Source organism: Lathamus discolor, chromosome 7 (genome assembly GCF_037157495.1).
Source record: "Lathamus discolor isolate bLatDis1 chromosome 7, bLatDis1.hap1, whole genome shotgun sequence".
NCBI lineage: Eukaryota > Metazoa > Chordata > Aves > Psittaciformes > Psittacidae > Lathamus > Lathamus discolor.
In genome coordinates, this window is record NC_088890.1 from 7,297,406 (window position 1) to 7,323,052 (window position 25,647).

Sequence of the window (25,647 nt, forward strand, 5' to 3'; positions counted from 1 at the left end):
CAAATAAAGCATCTATAGTAGTTTCAGTACAGCCTGAAACACAGGATAGTTTGACTATTAGGGAAAGGTCAGTAAGTAGGTAAGAAACATACCCACAAACATTTAAATTAAGCAGAATTCAATGACATAAAGGTGAAAAAACCCCACAAGGTTGTTTGAATGTGCATTTAGAAAGAGAGGTATCTACAGAGAACAAGAAGTACAAGTGGCATAGTAGTGAGTTTATTTAGTGTGCAAAATAGGGGCAGAAGTATTCTGAATATGATTAAGGGAATAATTGGATAAAATGTATTTTGCAGCCTGTTTTGGCAGTTCTTGGGCTACATACATCACTTCAGTAACCTCTTCACAGCAGAAAATATGTTAATTAATCAAAGAAAGTAAACAGTGTAATTGCATACTCAGGTCTAGAGAAGCCAAGAAAGCACTAGCTTCTCTCTTTTTCAGTGGTTGACTAAATTAGTTACTTGATTCAAAAGGTTTAATTAAACTAACTTTAATTTACAGCGAAGTATGCTCTTTTATTTTGTCTGATAATACATTTTGAAACTAAGAGGGTCAGTGAGTTCCTTTGTTCGTGCTGCTAAATCTAAGGCCAGTGATCTGATACAGTATGGGCCTGCTGACCTTTTATACAGAGAGCTGGTAGAATATAAGGTAAATACCCTGGTGTGAAGGGCTTTCAGCTTTGGGATTATTTTACAGTGCTGAAATAGGACTCATGACTGATCCTGAAATACCCGTTCTTTCAGATCTGCCAGCAGATTTTAATAGAATCAGTCTGAAGGTTTCCCTGACCTTGTGAATATGGGTGCTACTGTTCTCCAGTGGTTCTGCCTAAGTAGAGAGCCAGTGGCTTCTGTGAAACAAAGACAGAAACTAGGGGGAGATTGCAGACCATTGTCTCAAACTGATCTCACTTCACTGGTTTCCCAGCTCTTTCAGATCTGTTTTCTGAAAGGTTGGAGTAACATTCACTCGTTTTTGTGTTTATCTCAAGCTCTTTCTGCAAAATCACTGTGAAAGGGTTGCTGTTGACTGAAATTTTCTGGTAAGTATATTTGTCACAAATAATCTGGCATCAGAGCTTCTATGTGCTATTGGTTATTCTAGACATTTTGAAGACTAGTTCTTATTTTATTGCTTTAAAATCTTATTTTTGCAGTATCCTTCTCTGGAAGTTGTGCTCTCTTTTCTGGTGTTTCGCTTTATTGTATGAATATTGAATAGAAGTGTGCATCTACATTTCTAGCTTTATCTTATTTTGTTAAGCCCCCTCATGCACAGGTTCAGCTAATCAGCTGAACAGCTGATTAACTAACTAACAGTTTAGGAGCTAATCTCTTGTTGATCTTCACAGCACTTAAATATTGTGAGATCCTATATTGTTTTTCTTTCTTTTCTGAGCAATCTTCTCACTTTGTCAGTTGTGGCAGCCCTAACATTGCTGCTGCTGAGTTTGGTTTTTTTCTGCAGCCTTTCAGTTTCAGTTCATAATTCTCTTAATCCTCTTCAGATTTCATGTTCTTATGTATGTCATATACCCTCTATTTTTCCTCAAGAGCTCTTCTGACATTCTTAGTCATCTACATCAGTCTTACCCTTCTTTTATGCCTAGAATAGCTGATCTTCCTCATGCTCTCAAAATCCCTTGACCTCCCTCCCTTGCCCCAACTCCTGTTTTGTTCATTATTTAGCACTGGCTGTGGCTGGATTAAAAGAAATACCAGATCTCATGGAAGTCAATGATATTGAAGTGTCTGCCTATTTAGGGGAAGCATTGATGTTTAGCTTCAGTGGTTCTGAGTCAGCCTTTGCCCCAGGCCTCTGCTTCATTGCTGGCTCATTTGAGCAGTGGAGAAGGTGGTGCTTGGTGATGCAACAGATTTTGCTTGCCAAAAGGTAAATCTGTACGTAAGCAGAATGCTTAGGCAGAGGTAAAAAATAAACTTCAATGCTGCATTTGTCAAATAATGTGCTGAATTCCTAGGAAGCTATAAAAAAAAAGTCCTGTAGAGTACATCAGCTAATGCACTATGCATACATGCCATTTGGCTTTACAGTGGGCACCTGTGCATCAGAGGCAAGATCCAATTTGTTTTCTACACACATACTCCAACCTCAAACTTTCATATTTGAAAACAATTTAAGTAATGTTTCTGATGAAGTTATAATATTGAAATATTGTATCTGAAAACAGAATTAGAATTGAAGGATGGACAAAAAGAATATTTCACATGGGTTTACAATGCAGACTGACAAAAACCCAGTCTGCTGAAGAAGCATTCCTGCTTTTCTTTTATATAGCTTGATTCCCCATGTTTTCTGAATAGTTTAACGGCTTATTATTCTGAAAAACAGGTTCATAATAACCCTTTTTTGAAGTCCTTATTACACTTGCTCTCTCCATAGTTCTGAAGCTGTACCTCCCAGGCAACTCAGCACCATGCCTCATTGCTGTCAACGAGGAACATTTTAATGCCTCATTATAATAAGCTACTCCTTAACTCGAATGTGTGGGCATACGTATGTTGTGTGTACCTCAGTACCTGTCTGCAGTGCTTTTCCAGGTGAGATCTACTGTTGAAAAATAAGGGCAGCAGGAAAAGCCAGCTTTAGCCTTCTTTTCTTGTTTCAAATACTAAAGGAGCCTTCTTTTTTTTTATTCCTCTTGTCAAAACTGCCTGAAATATTTGAGCTCTTTTTTCTTCTTTCCACTCTGAAAGAAAACATTCAACTACAATTTGTTCTTCAATTAGAATTGCTCTGTGGAGAGCTAGCACTGATGGAAACAGGTACTTTGCGGATGTCTCTACATTCTGGCAATCCAGGATTACATCTAGGGGCCAGTCTAGTATCTGACATACATTAATTTACCTTAGAGACTTTTCAAGTATATGTCTTTCTGCAAGATGCTAAGAAACTGGTATTGTTAGGCAGGGATCTCCTTGGCAAAGGTCACAGTCATTTGTATTTCCATTGAGAACGCCATGTACTGAAGGCTAAAGCAGTTCTGAGGTTCCTCTGAGGCATCAAAATAAGAATAGTAATGGTCGAGACAAAGCCTTTGCTAGGATATTTTAAATAATTCCGTTTGTCTCTTTCAGCTTTGTTTAAACCTTGATTGTTTTATCAAAGCTGTATCGTGATTTATGAACCGCCGTGTAACATGCCAGGTACAGCTGCAACACGCCCATGCTGTGTGACTCTAGACTTGTAGGTGTAGAGCACTCAAATGTGTTTTGTATTGCCAGGTACATATATTAGCTATATTAGCTCTCAAGGGGCATACTAAAAGTAATTTCTTTTTCATTAAGTGTTGTTTTACCCACTGCATAGTACACAAAGTAGGTCAAAATGTGCCACAGCTAAGCAGTGCCCTTAAACCTAAATCAACTTAATCTAAGTTGAATTTCTAAGTGAAATTCACTGTTTCATTTGTTCACAATTTTCTATACTCAGCATGAGACAAGAGGAATCAATCTGTATCTTTGGAGCATTAAAATATGTCCACATATAAGCTCAATCACTGGCCTTTGTACAGAACAAAACAAAAAAAACCCATACACTAAATCAGCTAGAAGCTGAAAATAAATGTTGAGATTGTATGCTATGTTGTTGTCTGTCTGTTTAGGTTTTTTTAAACTGTGTGTTTATATGGAACAGCGAGCACAGATTATGCCTTAGTAATTTTTATGGCTTCAGCATCTGTCCCTTTGCTTTTATTCACATATTTTCATAGCCATAATCTCTAGTTTCTTATTTGATGATGCAAAACCTTTCAGATGGAGAAATGGATAAAAGTCTTGCAGAGTCTAATGAGAGTCATTTTCAAGAACAATCCTTTTATTTGACAGGGAATAAAGACCCCGGGCAGAAAAGAAAAAAAAAAAAAAAAAAGAAAGCAACAGCATGCATATTAAATGACTGAAGATATTAGTGTCCAGTGTTTTCATAGCGAGGTTTCTGCATCAAGAAATGCTTGGAGAATTGCTCTACAATAGCAAACTGGAAAAGTCCGGAGACATAATCCACCTGAGCCTGAATTTTATTTCGCATGCATACTAGAGTTTTATTGTGTTTGAAACTGTAGAGCACCTTTACATGATAGGTCAGTCAGCTATCTCAAGCAGATATCCATAATGGGAGATGTCCCCTTCATCAGGAAGTGGAACCCTACTTTGAGATGCCAGTTCCATGGTCATTGAAAGGAGCTTTACATGTAAGTCCAAAGGTGTAAGTAAACTGCATCAGGAAGCCAACTATATGAGACAGATGATGATAAAATAGAGATTTGGCTGCACTCACTGATTTTCAATTAGTTTCAAGGTCATGCAGAAGAAAGCAGGAGTGTGACAGAATTTGTTAGTTGTTTTAGAAGCATTAATATGATGCAAAACTGGAGTATTTCCATTACATTAAACACATCATAGCACATCCTCATTAGACGTGCTTTAGTAGTGGTGTTTTGGATGAAAAAAACCAATCCCCAAACCCTCTAAGTAGCAAAGCGTACCCCACGAACACCTTTTGATAACTGCACCTGCTAGCTGACAGACACGGAGAGTCCACTGTGTCATAAAGGAACTTCGTTATTTGCATCTACTCTATTACTGATTGAAAGCTCCTCTGTTGCCTTGTCTACTACTGACATGATCCCTCAGCACTTTTCTATAGGGATTTGTTTCTGTAGTCTATTAAGCTGGTCTTTGTGTTGTCAAGAGCTACACATTGAAGTCTTATGGTACGAAAGGATATTTACTTTGCTTCCTTATTTGTGCTTGTGTCCCTTCAAACTCTTTGAACTCCAGTGAAAGCACAGTTTTCAGAGGTTTGACCTAACATGGTTCCGTGTCTTGCTGAATATCACCATAAATCCAGAAAGAAAAATATTTGGTAGGGTAGCACTTATATCCTACAGCATTCAGAGAGAGAGTGAAAGGAATTTTTTAACACTATGCAACTCATAGATGTGTTTAGGTACCCATAAAAACACTGAACATATGAACGAGATGTTAAAGTCAAAGATGGGTTCTTTACATGACAGTCTCTGTTCTACCTACTGAGGCACTTTAAAATGACAGGCATATCATCTAATGTTGAGATTATACTACACTTTCCAAAATACTTAATAACCATAATCCTTTACTTCTGTCAGTAATGCAGCTCTTTTGATCTATTCATAAGAATGTAAAATTTTAAAGAAAAAAGACCTTATAAACTTGCTCCAGGGCTGAAAACCTAGACTTGTGTTTTTCTTCAGTAGCATTTTATACTTTTTTTTCCCATTTTCTAACACAGTTACTGTGACTCCTCCCTCATGCTATAGGCCTGTGATTTTCTTATTATCTGTGGCTCCTGTTCCAGTGTGGGGTGCCAACACCAACCAAGAGACATAGCTACATTTTCTTCAGTAGGTATCAATTAGATAGTAAGCTTTCTTTTTACAGTGGTAGTTAGCTTCTGCTTGCTCTAAAACTTGGTTGTGCTTACTGCTAGCCCTACCCATTGTGAAACAGGTACAGGCAAATCCTGCATACTTTTGCTACAGTAGAAATTTGCCTTCCCACAAAATAAGTTTGGAATACATTTTGTGTCATATCCACTGCTGAATGCATTAATTAATTAATCGGATGAAAGGATAAATATAAATATTTGCTGTCAGTTTCTTGCTGTAAATGTAGGTTGTCTCATGCACTCTGTAGTGCATATTCCTGTAAAAGGAAGAATGTGAAACTGTGTCATGATAGAGCCCCAGAATGAAGTAGAACATTTCTTGACCTCGGTGTGCTCAGCTGTGCAGCTGTAGTGTTCTCCAGGAGCTGCTTTTGACACGGAATGTCTCCTGAAGTAATTTTAAAAATCTATTTGGGAAAGATTCTCCAGAGAAATCTGTCAAATTCATGCTTCGATGCTGGCACAGGTTGCCCCAAGGAGTTGTGGCTGCCCCGTCCCTGGCAGTGCTCAAGGCCGGGTTGGATGGGCTTAAAGCAACTCGGTCTGGTGGAAGGTGTCCCTGCCTGTGGCAGGGGGCTGGAACTGGATGGGCTTTAAGTTCCTTTCCAACTCAAAACATTATATGATTCTATGTTTCCTGTATCTGGCAAGAAATAAACATTTTTTTGAATCCCAGGTATTGTGATGTGTTTAGTAACTGGAGTAGAGACAGCTAAACCTGAGAATTTGATTTCACTCTGTGCTCTGCTATATGTTAACCCCCATGAATTTTTACTTATTCCCTAGTCTCTGTGTCGGTTTCTTAATATTTAATAGAGATGTAATGAATTTTACTTGTTCTGGTGAAAATGCTTCCAGACACCACAGCAAAAAGTTGGTTTAAAAGTGCAAATTACGTTCACATTTGTAAGGATATATTTGGACTTTCATAGGAGAAATCAAAGGACTTCCTAGGCAGAGCAAGGACTCTTGCCCAGAAGCGTGTTTTCATTTGGGCTGGGCCCCACTCTGGAGCAGCCCTTGGGCAGCGCCTTGGGTAGCTCCCATGGGGTGCGTCAGGAGAAGCTCTGTGTCTGGAATTCCCACTTGATGCTATTGGACCCAGCCACCCCCTCTCCTGTTGCCTCTCACAGTGCCTGCCAAAGGCTGGTGCTGCTGCTTGGCTGTTGTCTCCTGCAGCCACCGTAGGAGAGCCCCCGCACAAGCGTGTTTGGTTCTGTCTAAAATCCGTGCAGTTTTTAGTAGTATTCCAGCCTCCGGTGCGGGGTTTTGAAACTCCATCACAAGCCACTGTCAGAATATCCTGGAGAAGCTGGAGTGTGGCTTGTATTTATAAAAGTTATTTGTTTGCATGAGGCACATGTGCTGATACTGTGAGTCATCCGTCCATTTTGCTGTGACATTTTCAAGCACAATTACGTGTAGTGGAATTTTTTTGGTAGCTAGCTATGGTGCCCATCTGTGAAATCATCATTCTACTGAGCACTAAAAATAGAGACGAAACTCTTCAGAGAAAATTTTGAATCTACTTAAATGACAGTTTGAAATGTGTTCCTGCAGTCAACAGTTTAAATATTTTCTATCCTAAAAATGGATAGTTTAAATTTAAGGGGATGTAGTCCTGCTGTCACCATTTCACCTTGCTAGCACAGTGATACAGCTGGAAAGAATTTCTGGCTAAGAACCTAGTCTGGTGCCCACCAAAGCCAATTTGCTTGAGCCTCAAAAGACTAGGACTGGCGTAGGCATGAGGGAGTTCTGGAAAATGGATAACACACAGGGTGGAAAGTATTTATTAATAACGGGGGATCACTGGAGAAAAGTGTGAAGACAATCCATGACTGTAGATCTGAGGGAAACAGGAGGAGATGACAAATAAGACCACTAGGAAAAGAAACTGAGATAAAGAGCAATAGCATATACAGTAACTTCTAAGTGGCTATGTTTTCAGCCTAATAATCAAAGGAAGTTAGGGAAAAGATACGGTAAACACTGAAAACAGTGAAGAACTACAGCTAGGAGGGGGAACTGCTGGAAGAATATAAATTGGGTTGCTGAGTAATAGCATCCTAATTGAAGCCACAGAAGCCAAAGAATCTAATTAGTCAGGAAAACACATTACATTCTTAGTAATTTGTTTTGAAAAAATCCAACTGGATTTTATATTTAACAGATTTTTAGTATGTTCGTGGCAGATGATACTGTTTATACTGTTCACATTTGCATATATAGATAATGAAAAATATAGTTTCAGAGACATATACAAGAAAGCGTTTAATTCAAAATCATGCTTGCAGTTGTCCCTTACTATATGGGTACCATTATATAGAGCTCTGCTTACAGGATGGAAAAACTAAATTAGGACTTCTGTTGAGTTGATAAGCATTACTAGAACCATCAGCCATTTCTTTAACCCACAGGCAATCTAAGACATGCTTGAAGCTGTAGCTCAAACAAATACAAGAGCATTGTCAGTGCACACTGATGTCTTCCCTCCTTCTTTTCCTCCTTCTCCCTTCCTCCCTCCCTCCCTGTTTCTGTACAAGTTTTCACAATGAGATTTTTTCCCAGAATATACAGCTAGATCTCCAGCTAGACTGAAGTAGTGTTACTCACTTCATTTACATTTAGCTTTCAAAAATTTGTATTTTTGGTGAGCTTATATGCAAATGATTACATGGTAAGACCTCAGTGAAGAAGGTTTTTTATATCTTGAATGTTTTTGTCAAACACTAAATAGAAGAAAAGAGAATAATAAAAAAACAATTATGCAAAAGGATAAAAGCTTGTTCTTGCAGAAGGCAAATGCAAATTCATTGCTATATCCTTTTGAAAGTTTTTTAACCTATTAAATCTCAAGCATGGATAAGGTCAATAACATGAACAATTAAGCCTCCCTCTCATCATCTTTATTCTATAGTGGATTAATGTACTTTAAAATCCATTTGTGCACAATTTGATCTAGTTTTGAGATCCCAGTTAATGGGCTTTCAGAAGTATGTACTTTTTATAGTTGTCCATATAAACTATACTCATAATAACAAAGTGCTGTTTTCAGTTCTTTAGAGTCACCATCACTTGTACTGACATTCGAAAGATGATATTTACTGATCTGACATAAACAATATACAGACATTTAAATTTCATTGTGTTATTGGATAAAAATTCAAACATCTTCAGACTCAAACTGTAGCTCTACCATACTTCAGATAAGAAGAATGAAAATAGAAGTCTTTAGACAAAGAGAATGCACCTGAAAATATGTGCTAAATTAAAAGAAAATGCATAATATGGACGAGAATGAATCCTGCAAGTCCTTTCTTGCAATGTAGTCATCTTTCATTAAAATATTCCTCCCATGTATAATGATAGTAATAGTTTAGTATATATTAGCATACTAATAACTTCAGCTGTACTATTAGAATTAATAGTGGATTAACCTGCATGAGTGAGAATCCCTGCCTTGTTAAGGCCTAGGCTAGTTCTGTTGCTTCCCATTTTTTATAAAATTGCGTATTTGTTACGCAAGTTCCTCCCACATACGCTGCAATCAGATTTATTCCTTCTTCCTGCAGTGAACCACTGCACAATACTGCTGTGTACCATTCCACATGTTCACAGTGGCTGTAGTTTTGGTTAAGTAGGTTTTTCCTTCTGCACAATGCTCCTAAATTCTTACTGGGCTTTTGCTCCTATCATGTCCATAAGAGACTGCTTCTTTGGCCGCCTCTTTCCCTCATGGAGAATAAATCCCTGAAAACCAGTAAATATTATTGAGGGGAAATTATGTTTAGTTGCAAATATGCAATAAATGTATGAGAAGCATTGAATCATAGAATCACAGACTGCTTTGGGTTGAAAAAGACCTTGAAGCTCATCCAGTTCCAACCAACTGCCATAGGCAGGGACACCTTCCACTAGACCAGATTGCTCAAAGTCCCATCCAGCCTGGCCTTCAACACTGACAGGGATGGGGCAGCCACAGCTTCTCTGGGCAACCCATTCCAGTGTCTCAGTATGATTGTAGTGATTTTTTTCTGTGAAATCTCACCATTCTCATAGTGAAGAACTTCTCAGTATCTAATCTAAATCCCCCCTCTTTCAGTTTAAAGATACTCCTCTTTGTCTTATCCCTACATGTCCCTGTAGAAAGTCCCTCTCCAGGTTTCTTGCAGGCCCCTTCTAGGCTTTGGAAGGCTGCTTTAAGTTGAGTTTCTTCTTTAATTATAGTTCTAATTTTGAAAATACAGTAGGTAATCTGATCTAGCAATAAAGGGCCCATTAGCTTTTGAAATATGCAAAAGTATGTGCTTATAGGTTTGGACCAAATGTTTTTATGGTTTTACTGGGAGGTTCACCAAGACTGGTTTTGAGAAACATTTGGTAGCTTTCAGTACATACTACTATGGTCTGTTGTAAGAACTAGGGTTAGAAAATAGGCATGGTTGAGGCCGGAATCCAGGAATTTCATGAAAACATTTGTAAGGGAAGCAGCCCTTTTCTATAGGATGCTTTTTGCCGGTGTTAGATCCAGGACTTATCAGTTATGAATTTCTCAGTAGTGCCTCAGTGCTTAACTTCATAAGCCTTGTTTAAAAAATGTGATTTAGATACGTGAGTCTAGATTAGTCAAGGCAATAAGTGCCTAAGCAGGTTAGGCACTAACTCCTACTAAGCATGTTAGGTGCCTACTTCCAGTGCCTGCAGTGGTTGTTAGGCAACTAGGCTTGATTTAGATACTTTTGAAAATGTACCAAGCATTTCTGACACCTAAATATCTGACTGTCAGGAAAAGAAGTCCTAATGACTTTCATGGACATTTAAGGCAAGTACCTAAGTACACAGTAGACTGTTTTAATCTGGAGAAACATGTGCTGTAATGATAGAAACCTGCTGAGTGGGTGTGGTGCCTTCCTAATTAAATCTAACCAACAGATTGACTCACGACTCCAACAGCTGAATCCATCGGGTCAGAAGATTAGAAAAAAGGAAGTGCTGAGGTTGAGGTCAAGAAGTCGTACTTGGTTTGTTTTTTTGTTGGGGTGGGTGTTTCTCTCTGGCTTATTCCTGCAGCTTATGAAGGTGACGCCAAAAGGGGTAGGCTCTGTCTAACAGAGGGTTTGTAAAGCTGGAGGATGGGTTTTCTGCACCATGTCCTTGGGCAATACCAGCTGTATTAAGTTTTTACTTCTATTATGTATATGTAATTGTTATTTATTATTAACTTGATGGAGATAGTTGTGAGTGAAGGATGACTGAAAGAGAGTATAAGATCTGAATAAGGTAGTGGTAGAGGAAAATGATAGTAGGAATAGTTTCACTAATATGTTTTCTTAGCAAAATAATACCTTCATCAAAGGTAAAGTTTTGGAACCATTGGGTTTGATCAAAGCCTGTTAAAAAAATATCCAGAAAAGCTCTTAAAAAATATGGGAAAATATTCCTTGCTGAGAAAACAAATTGTAATTTTGAAGTGTAAGCTTCGTTTTGAATTTGTGTGTCTATAACCCTCACTTTGTCTCATTAGTTATTTTCCATAGTGATGGCAATGTTGCCTCGCAGTAGTCGTAGGCAGCTGCCCTGAGCTTCCTCCTTCACGGTACCCCTCCACAGAGCTCTGGTAGCTTCGACACCACTGAAACAAACCCAGAATGAAAGGTCAGGGTCCTGCAGGGAAAGGCGCAGAAAGTAAACATTTTTTAAAGCCGATTTGTATTTTTGGGTAAACTTCGGGAGTCTGGGGCTGAGCACGCGGTCCGCAGCGCGGGGCGCTCAGGCCTGGAGCCGTCTATGGCGGGGCAGTGTCCCGGCGCACCTGCCTCCCGGGGCTTGAGCGGACGGGGCCCCGGCCACGGGGCGGCGAGAGAGCAGCGGTAGCCGGTGTGTGTGGGACCGCCGTGTGCGGTGGGAGGTGCCTTGCGGCGACGAATGGGTTAAAGCGGCGGCGGCAGCAGCTCTATTTGCGGCTGCCGGAGCTCCAGGCGATTAGAGCGCGGTTCCGCGCCCCCGCTCGGCCCGGCGTGCGGCAGCAGCAGGTGGCGGCGGCAGCGGCAGCGGCAGCGGCAGCAGCGAGGGAGTTAACCCCGTGGCGGCGGCAGGAGGAGGGGGCTGAGGAGCGGGCGGCAGCGGCGGGAGGAGGGGGATTGAGGAGGAGCAGGCAGCGGCAGGAGGGGGACTGAGGGGCAGGCAGCGGCAGCAGTAGCCGGGTTGCTAGGGATGGAGAGATCCCGTGTCACCCGGATGTGAGTGTCATGTTGGCCGAAACTCTGAGGGATTTGGCAGCGGCGAAGCAGCAGCGGCAGGAGGAGGAGCAGCCCCTCGCACGTCGCTAGTCACTACCATGGGGGTCGGGTAGAGAGGAGCGCAGGGGCAGCGCACACCCGGCTCGGTGGGGTGGGGGCGTCTCTGCCCTTTTCTTTATTTTCCATTTTCCTCGGACGCACTGGAGAAAGTGGGAATCATGCACCAGCAGCAGCAGCCCGAGCGGCGCCCAGAAGGTAAGAGCCGGCGCTCCCACCAAGGGCAGCGGCGTGTGGGGCTGAGGGAAGGGAGGAGGCAGCGGGGGAGGATTTATGAGGGATTTGGGAGTCGGGGGATTAGGGAAGGGTTGGAGGGTGGGGAACGTTTGGGCTGGGAAAGACAGGAGCGGCAGGGCTCAGGGAGCCACCGGGGATGAGGTGAAGGCGGGATAAGGTGCTGCCCTCGGCGTGTGACCAACATGCGCGTCCGTCCCTTGTCCTGGGGCCATTAACACCGGCTGGTTGCGCTGAGGGAGCTCGCGGCTTGCTCCTCGTTTCCCTCGTACTTGTGTAATCGTGAATAAACCTGCCCGGCGCTGCGGCTCACGGCGGTTCCCCGCGCAGGGGCGAAGGGTCGGGGCAGGGCCGTGGGTGCGATGTGCCCGGTCACTGCTCGGCGCACGGGGCGAGCCGCGAGGCTCCTTGGCACTAATCCCCTCCGGCACTGCCACATCCCCTGCGGTTGTTTATAAACGATTCCTCCCCCGCATTTAGCTGCAAATGTGTGGTTTTGCCCCTGATAGGGGCAAGCTTTGTTTCCCCTTCAAGTGTTGAAGTGGAAGGACGGTGGATAGGTAGATGGGTGGGTGGTTTGTTTGCGCCGAACCACGTTTCGTGACATCCAGAAGGGCAGGCGGAAGGCGGGGGAGACGGCTGTGCCATAGCAGTTTTATTGGGGGGGGGGGGATGTGGGGAAGAGCAGGGATGCTTTGGAATCGTTGGCGCTGACACCCTCGCCTTTGCCCCGGAGCCGGCCCGCCCCCGGCGCCGCTGCCCCCTGTGTCACGCCGCTGGCTAGCGCTCGTCGCGCTGGGGCCGGGTCCCCGCGGCAGCTCGGCCGCCCCCGTGATCCCCCCGACCCCCGCCGCCATCCCGGGGAGCCATCTTAGGGCTCCCGCGGCCCCTCTCCTCGGCGGGCAGCGGCGGCGGCCGCCGCCAGGCTCGTCCCTGTCCACGCGTGTTCGCGGCTCTCGCGTCTTTCTCGTTGTCTGTTTGCCCCCGCATATAGAAAAGGAGGGGTGTGCTTTTTGTGGCTCTCTGACGAGCAGCGATCGCTGCGGAGCTGTTTTCCTCTCCTGCCTGGGTAGATCCATTTCACAGTCGTCTCCTGCTAGCCCTGATTTCCAGCACGCATATTGTGCCGTTCCTCCATATTTCTTCTCACCCGGGCATCCGCAAGTTTTGAGTTTCACTTGGGAGTCTCTCCTTTCTACAGGTGCATACAGCAGTAGACTCTGTTGCTCTAGTTAAGGAGCTTGCAAGGAAAGATCCGTGCGATGAGGTGGTATTTTGCCTTCTTGGCTGTCATGGGGATGAAGAGGATTTCATATTAGTGTTTGGAACGTACAGTTTATTATTTTAAAACCTTGTTAAAAAGCAAAACCAAACCCCATCCCTCTACAATGGTATCATGGTTTTAATTTCTAGCGTGAGAGATACCAGTGCTTTATGAATATGTTTATCAGCAGACTATTGGATTCTTCACTCATGAGAGGCAGCCATGCATTTTTCTTCGAGAATAGAGTAGGGTGAGATTTAACTTGCTTACAGGACCTTCCTCTCTTCTGTACCCCAGTTTTGGTCATTCTTAATTGAACAATGCATAAGAATTTGAAACAACTACTTTTTGACCAAAATGAAATGAGAAAATAGTAAATACGAAGGTACTACAGCAAAGTTCATTTTAAAGAATAGTTATGTTTTATTGGATAAACATGGTGACGTGAAAGCTGTCATTCAGTTACGAAAAAATGCAGTAAGTGGAAGAATCAAAACATGAAGTGTTTGTGTCTTGATGCTTGCATTAAACTCGAAGTTACAATACTGATTCCTGAGTTGCTTTTTTTTTGCTACTGTTCAGCCACACATGCATCTGCATATACTTGTGCTCTGTAGTACATGTCATGGAAGCATCACACTGCCAAGAAGTCTTAAAATAATCTTTGTCTCAGAAATATTGGGACACATTTTAGCATATGAAAAAATATAACCAAGTACTTCTTTCTTTTGTCCCACAGAGGCGAACTATGCAAGTAGCACCAGGATTCCTCTCCCTGGTGACGGACCAGCTATTCAGTCTAACAGTTCAGCACCATCCAAGCCGACTGTTCTATCTTGGCAAGCTGCAATTGATGCTGCTAGACAAGCAAAGGCTGCCCAAAATATGAGTACCACCACAGCCCAGCCTGTAGGATCTCTGTCCCAAAGAAAACGCCAGCAATATGCCAAGAGCAAAAAACAGGGTAATACGTCTAATAGTCGGCCACCCCGTGCCCTTTTCTGTTTATCCCTCAACAACCCAATACGAAGAGCCTGCATTAGTCTAGTAGAATGGAAGTATCCTTTGATGTGGTTTCCTTTTTTACAATCTGTTCCTTGTATCGATTGTTTTATAGCATCTTTATAGCATCACAGCTAACATTAGTTCACTTGCACTTGTAGGTAACTGTCTTTAATATTGATGGCAGTTAATTTTGCATAAGTTGCTGTTAAGGATAGCCTCCTAGCTTGTGTCATAAGGACATAGAATATCATTTTAATGAAATAAGTAGCTCAAAGTCAGAGAAGAGCTTGTAGCTGTTCCTTTTGTCTTGGAGGAGGTGGGGGAACATTTTCAGAACTTTTTTGTTACAAACTTACATTGTATTCCAGCAAACCTTTGTATTGCGTTTGTTGCTTTCCAAAGAAGGTTGAGTGGATAGGAGTAAGTCTAGTAGTGTTAACTGGGAGTTGACCTGAGATATCAAACCTGTATCTTCCATGTTGTAGTTTGGTGTATTGCTGTTAGGGCGAATGAGTCAGATTTAGAAATCTTTTTAAAAAGATTATTTTTCCAGGTACTAGAAATAGGGAAGAGATTTAGTTAAGCCAAGGGCTCACTCTTAAGTACATCAAAGTGAAATATATTAATCTTCTGGACTTTTACAACTTGTGCCTGCCACCAAACGTATTGGCAGCATGCACATGTGTAGAGAGGAGGTCAGACATACTAGCCTGTATTCACAATGACTTCTATGCTGGGAAGGATTCTTTGTCTTTAGGTCAGTGGTTGTTATGTGGAAGTATGTGGATGTCTGTGGCACAACTGACAGCATGTTGATTTGGCATATCACTTAATTCTCAGGAAAAGGTTTGAAATAGAAGATAGTTTTGTTGAGGTACGAGGAGAATACTGTTGGCCTGTTAGTTACAGCAACCTCCCTGTAACGGGAAACAGCTGTTCAAGAGAGTGGATTGCCGAGATAAGACTCATTTTGTTACTGAAACAGAACAGCCAACCTGGCAATAGGAGCTGTTACTCATTTATAGGGCTTGGGGTTTTTTTTCAATTCTTTGAACATAATTCAGTTGCAAATTAAAGATGGTGAAATTGCTGCTTCTTTCATTGGAACTGGTAGAAGTCCAACTAATTTCAGTAAATTGGCCTCTCCTTGGCTAAGGTCAGTTAAATGAAATTACTATGGATCTAGAGTGGAATAATTCAGGGCTGAATTTGTCCCAGTAGCAATACATCATAAAACAAAGTTGTCAATCTTGTGCTGCTATCATTTGCTCATTTCAGTTTGGACAATGCAGCATGTTAAGATGTGTGTTGTAACTTTACTTTGTACACAACTTGGCAGCTGTTGATGTTGATAGGCTTTGTGTGTATAAACTCAGCCCTTGAGGAGACAAACTTTTTGCAAGTCAACAAACAAAATGTAACAAATCTTAAGGGGCAGATGGGGTTTGTAGGAGTTGGTGGTTTGTGTGAATTGTTGTTTTGGGGTTTTTTGTTTGCTTGTTTTGTCTTTTTTTTTTCTTCTCTCCCCCCCCAGAAAGAAATGTAACATGACAAAAATATGCCTTTGAGTATTTTCAGTATTTTTCCTGTAGTCTCCTGTGGGATTCTTGTGGGCATGTATCATGAAGTTGTGCGTTGAATTAAGGAAAGAATGTCAAAAATCACAGCTAAAGCCCTAAATACTCTTTCCAAACTTCATGGATATGTTCATCTGGGTACTTCAGTGTTGGGAGCTACAGTAAAAGAATGAAATGCTTTGAGGGATAGGAAAATTAATGATAAGTTGAAGGATTAACTTCTACTTTAAGGAAATATTTTTCTTTCTGGAAGACAGAAGGTATCGTCAGGTTTCAGTTGCTGTCATCCAGATACGGTATTATCAGTGTGAAGCCTATAGCCTCTCAGTGTGCATGGCTGCCAAGCTAGTAGTGGTTTTATATTCCCCAGTTTGCTCATCTAAACTTTCATCTGCTGTCCTGGCCAAAGCTAAGTTATTCAGCTTCCCAGCTGTCATACAGGAGAACTGTTGTGATTTGCTGGGAATCTTTCTCATATCCTATTACGAACGACACCCCAAATGATTTTTCTCTTTTGGGCGAGCACATTTCCGTTAACATTGAGACTTATGTGAGCAGATGAGGACAGAACAGCTCAGTTAAGTGTTCCTTGACCCTCATGAAGACCCATCTATTGATTTAAGAGTGAATAATTTTATTAATCTCTGGAACTTAATCTAAATTGCTCTGTGGCAGGAAGAGTAATAGTTTTCTCTTGTTCAATGTTCTCTTCTTTTTTGGGAAAAAAAAAAAATCACTGTGATGGAAAATAATGTGGTGCAGCTATATAACTAAAGGAGATTAAGTGTTTGTCATGGTTATCAGTCAAAAGGTTGCCTTAAAAGTAAGATTTAGTTTATACGTGTTGATGCTGAAAGTTAGACTTGAAAGTTTGTAGATAGACGTAATTCATTAATTCCTTAACAAGATTTTCCAGACCATTTGACATATTTATACTGTTGTCTATTTTTGCCAATTGTGTGGCCTTAGCTGTTTACATCCCATTCCCAGAAGATGATTCTAATTCAACAAATCATAATTTGGTAAGTACTCTTGAGTTTTTAATATTTGTTTGCTGTGTAACTTGATGGTCATGATTAGCTGTTAGTAAAAAAGTTAAATTTGATATATAGTGAAAATTTAAAATAGGATGTTTATGAAATGACTTTGGTGTTTTTTCAGTTTTAATGTATGCTCACTTATGTCATATGTCTAAAATAACATTTTTCAGAAGTGAAATTCTTTGGAGCGGAATGTGCATTAATATTAGGCTGCTTGTATAAACGTATTTGTGTGGTATGAAATTTTTAATCCCTATTGCTTATACTGATAAAATATATTTGCTAGCTGTTACTGTGCTCCTTATGCTTGTTTCAGTCCTGAAGTTTTACTGCCTTTCCTTGTATACTTGTCTAGTTTGTTTTCATTTTTTAACAGTGCTGTTTTGCTGTTTATTTTACTAGATATGTTGGCTTTTAATGAGAGGATGGTGGGGAATTTTACATTAATGCATTTAAAAGTGATAGAAACATCAATGTGTATTTTAAAAGCAGTCACTGCTGGTGTAAGAGATCTTTCAAAAAAGGGATGCTAATGCAGTAAGCAGAGCATAGAGATGTATTTCTTCAATTGAAAGTAGCAACTAGAGTTGCAGTTGAAAAATAAAAACTAATAAAAACAATAAAAACTAATTTTGTGCTAATTCTGTATTAAAACTTAGAAAAGCTGTTACATTCAAGGGTAATATTGAATTATTTCAACAATTTCATTGTTTTAACATACTCACCATCTTGAAATAGTTGAATTCAGTAGTCCTGTACGTTCAAAATCTGCATGTGACTTTTTCTGGGTGAGGGGAGGTTTCTTCGTAAAATGAGGAGGAACCAGTAAGTAGGCAATTTTCGATTAATTTACCTGGAAAATTTAGGTTGATGTGAGGTTTTCTATTTATGAACATGTTTGTGTGATTTGTGGTGTGTAAGCCTGTTTATTTTCCTGAAAGTAATTATTCTGTGCATATGACCCATTTTATATATTTTTTTTGTTTATCAAGCTTAAGCAAATATGGACAATAAAAAGTAGTGGCGAAAGGCAGAATAATTCAGGTCACTGTAAAGAATGATTTATGCAGCTGTCTATCTAGCCAACCAACAGTCTTTATTTCTCTCTTCTTCCCTGTCCTCCCCCCCTTCATCATGAGAAATCAGGGCACAAATCTCCATAGCTGTCAATCCACCAAGAGGTCTGCTAATAACTAATTTCATAATGCATTACATGAAAAGGGTAAAGCTGTTAGTTGTGTCAGAGGCTAATAATGCAGCAAGAAATATTGTTAGTTTTAGTTTTGTGAGGCTAGTGCATTGACATTTTCGTCCCTGATGGTTTTTCTTTTTTTTATCTGATGTGACCAGGTTTCTCTAAGCAAATATATATATATTTTTTTTTTTCTTAATAAGACATCCTTATGCTTTTTAAGTAGAAAGGGTCTTGAAAACTCCCAGTTATATCTGTACAAAGCTTACTTAGCTATTTAGAATTCTCTTAAATTCCCATTTAAATTTGTATTCTGTTTCTACTGATGTTGAGTAATTCCACTAAGTTTGCTCAGAGAACAGAATTTATCCTGGTAATGTACTTCCAGGTGCTGGGACAGATTTGAGCTCAATAAGAGAACATACAGGAACATCCCGTGTACTTTATCTAATAAAATAAATAGTTCTGCAATGAGCCACATTGGTTTTTCTTACATCTGAAGTTCTGCCTCATGAAATACACTAACCAGGGTTCATGTCTCTTTCTCTGGTATTTCACTGATGTTTTCTAGTGTAGGCCCACTTCCTTTGTTGAACTCTTAATGTATATTCCAGTGTACTGGGAGAGAATATTATAGAAGAGCTGAGTTAGAAATCTTTGGGCTTGCTTTGGAACCTGCTTGAGCATGCATTTCCTGATGCTGGAGGTGTATGTATAGATAAATATTTGAGAGAGAGGGCTCTCAGTTGTCTTGCAGTGGAAGTAGGGGTTGTTCTGTCAAGTAATGTTCAGGTCTTCTGTGATACTGGTCTAAAAAATGAGACCAAATCCTAAAAATTGGCATTAAATCCTATGAATAGGTTTGGTAGGATTTTAGCCCCCTGGATGTAGACATGTCTTCCGTAAGCCCTGCACTGCCAGTGTGACCTTGCTGGGAGACTGTACCCCACTCCAGCTTTAATTCAAGTTCAAAAGCTGAGCAAAGTAAGATAATTTCCTCTCTCCTTCCAGCAAAGGTGTTAGGTCCTACCAGCCCCATAGCCTCTTCGCATCTCTGGGACGCTGGAATTCATTGACGTGGTGCAGATTGCAGCACTTGTATCATTTAGTGCCTTGGGGGAGAGACCAGAGCGAGGAATGGGAACATGTCCTGCCTCTAGTGCCTTCACTAACTTACTTTGCAAACTCCAGATGTTTGGCTTTATAAATTTGAGTTTTGTCGTGGTTTAAGCCCAGCCGTAAATCAGACCACGCAGCCTCTGTCTCACTCCCCACCTTCCCCTGCCCCGCTCCTGAAGGGATGGGAGGGAAAGTCGAAAGAACGTAACTCCCATGGGTTGAGATAAGAACAGTCCAGTAACTAAGGTATAACACAAACCACTGCTGCTACCACCAATAATAATAATGATAAGGGAAATAACAAGGCAAGAGAACACAACCACTCACCACCTGCCAACCAACAGCCAGCCCAACACGAGAAGTGATCTAGCCCTTCCGGGGTAACTGCCCCCAGTCCTACATCCTGCGCATGACGTGCTGTGGTACGGAACACCTCTTTGGCTAGTTTGGGTCAGGTGTCCTGTCTCTGCTTCCTCCTGGCTTCCCCTCCTCCCTGGCAGAGCATGAGACTCACAAAGGCCTTGGTCAGAGTAAACATAACTTGGCAACAACTAAAACCATCGGTGTTATCAGTGCTGTTCCCAGACCGAAAGTCAAAACCACAGCACTGCACTAGCTGCTAAGAAGGAGCAAAATGACTGCTACTGCTGAACCCAGGACAAGTTTGCATATGAATATTACATCTAGGGCTTGGTTCTCAGGGAGTAAATCAATGTTGCTTCATTGAGTTGAATAGATTAATTGCTTTCCATCAGCTAGCTGAACTGCCTCATATTTTTTTAATTTGTAAACAGAAACCCTAAATATTTATGCATCTGGATTTTTCTTTTTGTGACTATAAAATTCACATAATTTGTAATCAGCCATGGAATGAGGGTACAATGGTACAATAGGCCCAAAACCACTGGGAAGTGGGAACTGAAATGAAAATGGAAATTTTTCTAGGTTTTTCTTGGGGTAGGGAGAAGACAATTTGCATGTCTGAGAATCTGAGCAGCCGAAGTGTTCATTCTTCATGACTTCATGAAGTCATAAAGTCAACCTCAGTCCAAGGGTGTGTGCGCAGAACACCCTTGGTATTCTCTCCTCTTGTGATGGGATGTTAGGAGGTGGCTTCTATATGATGGAATTTCCAAGATTTGTAAGAGAAACCTGAGATGAAATTTCTAAGTCTCTCCTCACCTGTGACGGAGGCAGTGAAACACTGACCATCTGTCATCCACCAAGTGCTGGCTGAGGCCTGTGCTTAACTTCCTGCGAATGTTTCACAAGCGGTGTCTAGTCAGCACAGTTGTATGTTGCAGTAGTAATGGTAAAAGAAATTTTAGCACAAATTACCTGTAAATGCAACAAGCATTTTAAGAAACAGGTAGATGTGTCTTAAGAGAAATATCAAATCAAATCAAATGTATACAATACGTATGTATTGTTTTAAAATAGGTGGTGTCTTGAGTATCTGTTGTTCTTGAATGTGAGTTTTTAATTTTAAACATTCTCACAGACATCTATCTTAGGTTATTTGTGAGAACCCTTATTTTTAGAACAGTAGACTGTGGAAAATTGCTGGTGTAAATTAAGTGTAAGGATGGGACAATTGTGTTTCCGTCACTCATCTTTGCTGATGTGCAAGTTGTGATTATTGAAGTTTTTGTGACAGAGCCAGCAGCATGCAATGAGGTACTTGCGATAACTTAAGGAAGCAATAAAAAGTTTCTTCATGATGTCAATGACTAAATTAAGCAGATGGTAATGACTGATGTGAGATAGGAGTCCCTTTCATTATCAGTATGTTTGTCTTCTCATCTTCTGGGCAGGCAGGCTTAGATTTCCATTTTCCCTTTTCGCTGTTCTCTGAGAACAGAGGGTGTACTACTGCTGTTTCCTTGCACATAGGATTCATGGTCATATTCTCTCTCAAGAACGATCTGTTAGTACTGGGTGGTACAAAACAATGTGTTACAAACAAAGCAGGAGTGCGGAGTTGAGTTCAGGCTGGACTGTGTTTGACCACTTGCTGAGTAATACAGTCCTTTGTTTTGTGGGAAAGTTTGTCTAATCCTTTGTTTAAAACACCTTGACATTGTCTCTGATGTGTGCCAGGAGAGGCAGGAGGAAGGGATCGTCTTTTCTATACTTTGAGTATTTCTCTTATGCTTTTCTATACTGCATGGAGTGCAATACAAGCTAATGAACTTCAAAACCAGTTACTGAACTTGATTCTGAGTTCTACTTAATAATTAGTCCCTAATCACTTCATGTTCTTTCACAAGTGGGCCCAGGCTTTCTGCAAGTAGGTAAGTGAAACTATTATTGAGACAGCGAAGTTGTTTTTCTCTTAACAGCAGAACAGGAGCAGTGTATTCTGAGATGAAATACTCATAAGCTTACGATTTCATATGTTAATGTTGTTTCTTTCATCTACCTTCAGAAGTTTCAGGTGATGTGAACTTTGCACGCTTGATTCAGCTTTTCTTTTGGACGTGTTTCTTGTCTGAGCTTGATAAGAAGCTGTTTCTGGCAGGAAGGGTTTCCTGTATATATCTGTATTCTGTTTCTGTCTTTTCCATTTTTCTCCCCATCTATGCTATATTTCCCTTCATGTCTTTTGTGAACTTCCCACTCCTTCCTTTCTTTCTTATCTTTTGTGCCCACCCTCTGGCTTTCCTCTGTGTTTACTTTTCTGTTTCTCCTCTTCTGCAGCGTGCTTTGCTCTATCCCACTCTCCCACCTCAATTTTTTTTTCTTGTATCATCCTGCTGTTCCATGTTCTGCTTTCCTGAGTGTTGCCTCCTACTGACTTTCCAACTGGTCTGACTAACACTGGACTGCTTTACAATGCACAGTGCAAGTCTGGATCTTGGCTCCAGTCAACCTTTTTGATTGTTACAAACAAAAAAAAAGGTAAATGTGAACAATAAGAAGCATCCGTCCATTGAGAGTCTACACCCCTGAAGTTGGGATTGAGTCTGCTTTGGGTGTACTGCATCTCTAGTGACTAGACCCTGAAGGGTTTCAATGGTGACACTATTCTCTTTGAAAAGAGATTGATACTTGCATAAATTACAGCAAATTGGCAAGTGCAAAGTCATGTGGGTAATGGGCTTGACCCTAACCCATGAAGGTCTGGAACCTAATGGTAATTAAAGACTCTATGCCCCTGATAGGAGGGTTTTTCAGCATTGTTTTTGACTACTGTTGTCAGCAGGGAACCTCTCAAAGAGAGTGGTTTTGCATTAAAAGGTCTTTCCAGCCTACGCTTACAGAGCAGGTCAGGTGATGGTCCTGGACACCTTTTTTTCTTCTAGGCGATTGGGGCTGGGAGAGCCATAGTAGTGGACACTGCTACAGAGAGGTAATGTTTGTGTCTGAGCTTTCAGGCAAAGACTTCCTCTGTAAGTAGATTCAGGTAGATCTTTCAGTAGCTCCAGCAATAGTTGTCCCTGAACTGTTAGCTGTGCCTTCAATCTAGGGCACAGCTGAGAGTACTCGGAGAAGAGCTGGTTGAACTTTTGACTTGGAGATGTCAGACTTCCTATCCTTATCTCATTAGCAACCCTATGACTCATTAAGTTCTCAGGCCACATAAATGATTAATCCATCCATTGAAAAAGTTATTTTTTACCTTACTTAACCTTTACATGTAGCTTATCTGAAAATATTGTTGTACAATGTTATTAATTTTAACCACATTTAGTAATTTTTTTTGTATAATTGTTATATGATATATTTTAGAAAGACTTCTACATATCCTTAGTGTCTTAGCTGTGTTTACTTTTGTAGTTCAGGTGTCTTTAAGGCCTGGATCTATTTCACTTTACTTAGAACATCTTCCAATCTAAATAACTTATACTGATTATTATTTTTTTTTTTTAATTTGGATTCTTAGCTAATGTTCTTTTCTAATGTCTCTGCTAGCTGGCACAGAAGTCACCCCAGTAAAATTTTCAGGTAAAATGAAAGATGAATTGTACTCTACTGAAAAATACTTCGTTTTGTATATGGAAGAACATGGGGGAGATGTGATAATGTTTGTGTGTGTTTAGCCAAGCACCGAACTGCTGGTACTAAAGGAAAATGTCATTAAATTTAATTTGAAGAAGGATTCAAAAATATTGGATCTAATTGTGGCTGATATACCACAGGAATTTCATGTGTGTTGATTCAAGTCAGAGAAATGTATTTATAGCTCTGTGTATGAGTATTCGGGAGGGCCTGCAAGAAAAAACCCAAATGTTAGTAGCTGTCCTTTGTCTTTTCACACAGGCTTAAAAATGAACAAGCTTGAATTCTTTGCCCATCAGTTTATCTCTATTCACGTGTAAATGTTCTCAGGGATAGTTTCAGTAATTTTTTTAGGTGCTGCTTTTAATGTACATCAATTACCCTGATGCCTATTTTATCATTCAGAAAACCCACAAAGTAATTACTCAACTACTGGAGCAGCTGGACCTACCTTAATGAAAACTAATAGTAAAGCTGTTTGGGCATTAGGTGAGACAGCATGCATCAGTAAGTGATTCTTGCACAGCTGCAAGAATTACTTAATAGATGACATTTCTGTTAAAATATTCTCATGCTGTACTCTGCGCTATCTTAATATTGCCTTTTTTTCATATTGCTGTATGAAACTACATATATGAAACTACAAGTATGTACCACTTCCAGTAGCATGCATTGGCAGATTATTAGGGATTGACTTTACTTACCAGTGCAGATCATGTATTTACAAAAACCTTTTCTCCTTTGTGGAAACTCTGAGTTGGTGGTTTACACCCACTTTGTCCTGTAGCCAGTTCCAAGGCCTGTTCTGTCTGCTGTGCAGTATAGCAGCAGCGTGAAATAGTTCTCGAATTTTCTTGGTAAACATAATTGCATGTGTCAAGTCCATCTCTAGTGGTGAATGAAACAGAAATTTCATTTCACACTCTGGCGTAGAAAAAGGGATGCTCCTGAAAGTAAGATATGACCAAGGTGACTGGCAATTTCAACTGGTAGAAAGGTGATTTGGATTTATAGAGGTTTGGGAATAAAATAGACTAGTCCCTGTTGTTTATTTTATGTTTGTGTGCCCCAGTACAACTTGGGCTCTAGCTACTCCAGCACAGCTAAAAATGGCTGTTTGGGGTGCAAGGGTATGGGAAGGTCCATAACTCAGTTTTACAGGTTTCAATTAATGACACTGCAAAAATGATTTTCCATGTTTTTAGTTGCAGGAGATAGCTTCTCAGTTATCCAGACCAGAAGGCCTTGCTAAAAGATGTACTTCATCATTTCCGTTTGAAAGGAAATGTTTTTTTCTGTGTTCAAAGTTGCACGCTTGTTCCTGTGGGGAATCCCTATTAAGGGCTACTAACTGTCCTTAAAAAGATTTGCTGGTAGTGCATTATTGGCAACCTGCCTGGGGAGATACAGTGTAAGTTCTTTTTCTATTATAGCCTAAAGTCGGCCTCCCCAGGCAGAATAGTGCTTGGTAAAGGTACTCCTGGAAAACTGTGAAGCGTGGGCTGGTCACAGTAAGAGTAAATCTGTGTACTTCCAAATACACAGAATAATCTTAATAGTTACTGTATCAGTTGAATGGTCAGTGGGAAAATAGATTTGACATTAAAATTGTTGTAATTCAAATCTAAAGTGAGCATTTAAGGTGAGTGAGAGGAGTTTGGGCTTTTCATACAAACAACTGGAATATAATAAAAGTTGATTTTCAAATGCTCTGAAAAAAACCATGAGCAAGCCTAAGCTAAAAAAGCAGCTTACTGACTGTATGTCAACCCATGTGAATTACTAATTTACTGCAGTGTTGAGCATGTGAATTTAACCAAATGGTCTATGGTTTTACTCCTTGACAATAGCTGCTATGCTGTTTCTGAAGTGTTTACTCAAAAATGAACACAAAAAATTGAGGATCTTTACATGTTGCTGTGTATCAGTGCCACACCAAAAGAGGATTGCCATAAATACTACTTGGAATTGCTTTTATAAAACCCATTTTAAAACTCTAGGTTATGCAGAAAGCTGGTTCCTGGGTACTTCAAAAGACTCATGTAGCTGTTAAGAGCAACTAAATGTATTTTCTAATCTGGTGAGTTCTAATGACAAGATGTTTGCAGTGATGGTTTATTGAGTGTGTGAGTTGGTTCATCATTCATTTTTGCAACAACTAAGATTTGTTTATCCTGTGATGCACCAAAAACCTTTCTTTGGTGAGCCGTCTGGGTGGACAGGGCCCTGAAGAAAGGGTAAATGAATATATAGTGATAGTGGGATAATATTAGTCAGGATGGATTTGCTTTTCAGTGTTAGAGTTTTTGTTATTGTGTAATCCTCTGCAATAATATTTTCATCTAATGAATTACAAATAGACTCATCCTCCACTCCCCTTTCAGAGGAGATTGAAAGCATGTGCTTAATTCTTGCTTGTATGTAATTCCCTTGGTAGCACCAATTAACACTTTACTGT

General features: G+C 40.5%; 1 protein-coding gene across 1 annotated transcript in view; it reads left to right on the top strand.

The window, feature by feature from the left end:
• Positions 1 to 11,646: 11,646 nt before the first annotated feature.
• CACNA1D (calcium voltage-gated channel subunit alpha1 D) overlaps positions 11,647 to 25,647 on the top strand; it is a 185,845-nt gene continuing 171,844 nt past the window's right edge. Inside the window, exons 1-3 of the mRNA XM_065687166.1 lie at positions 11,647 to 11,954; positions 13,994 to 14,312; positions 16,753 to 16,858. Of these exons, the coding sequence (XP_065543238.1) occupies positions 11,918 to 11,954; positions 13,994 to 14,312; positions 16,753 to 16,858 (462 nt within the window). The 5' untranslated portion in view covers positions 11,647 to 11,917. The remainder of the gene's footprint in view (positions 11,955 to 13,993; positions 14,313 to 16,752; positions 16,859 to 25,647) is intronic.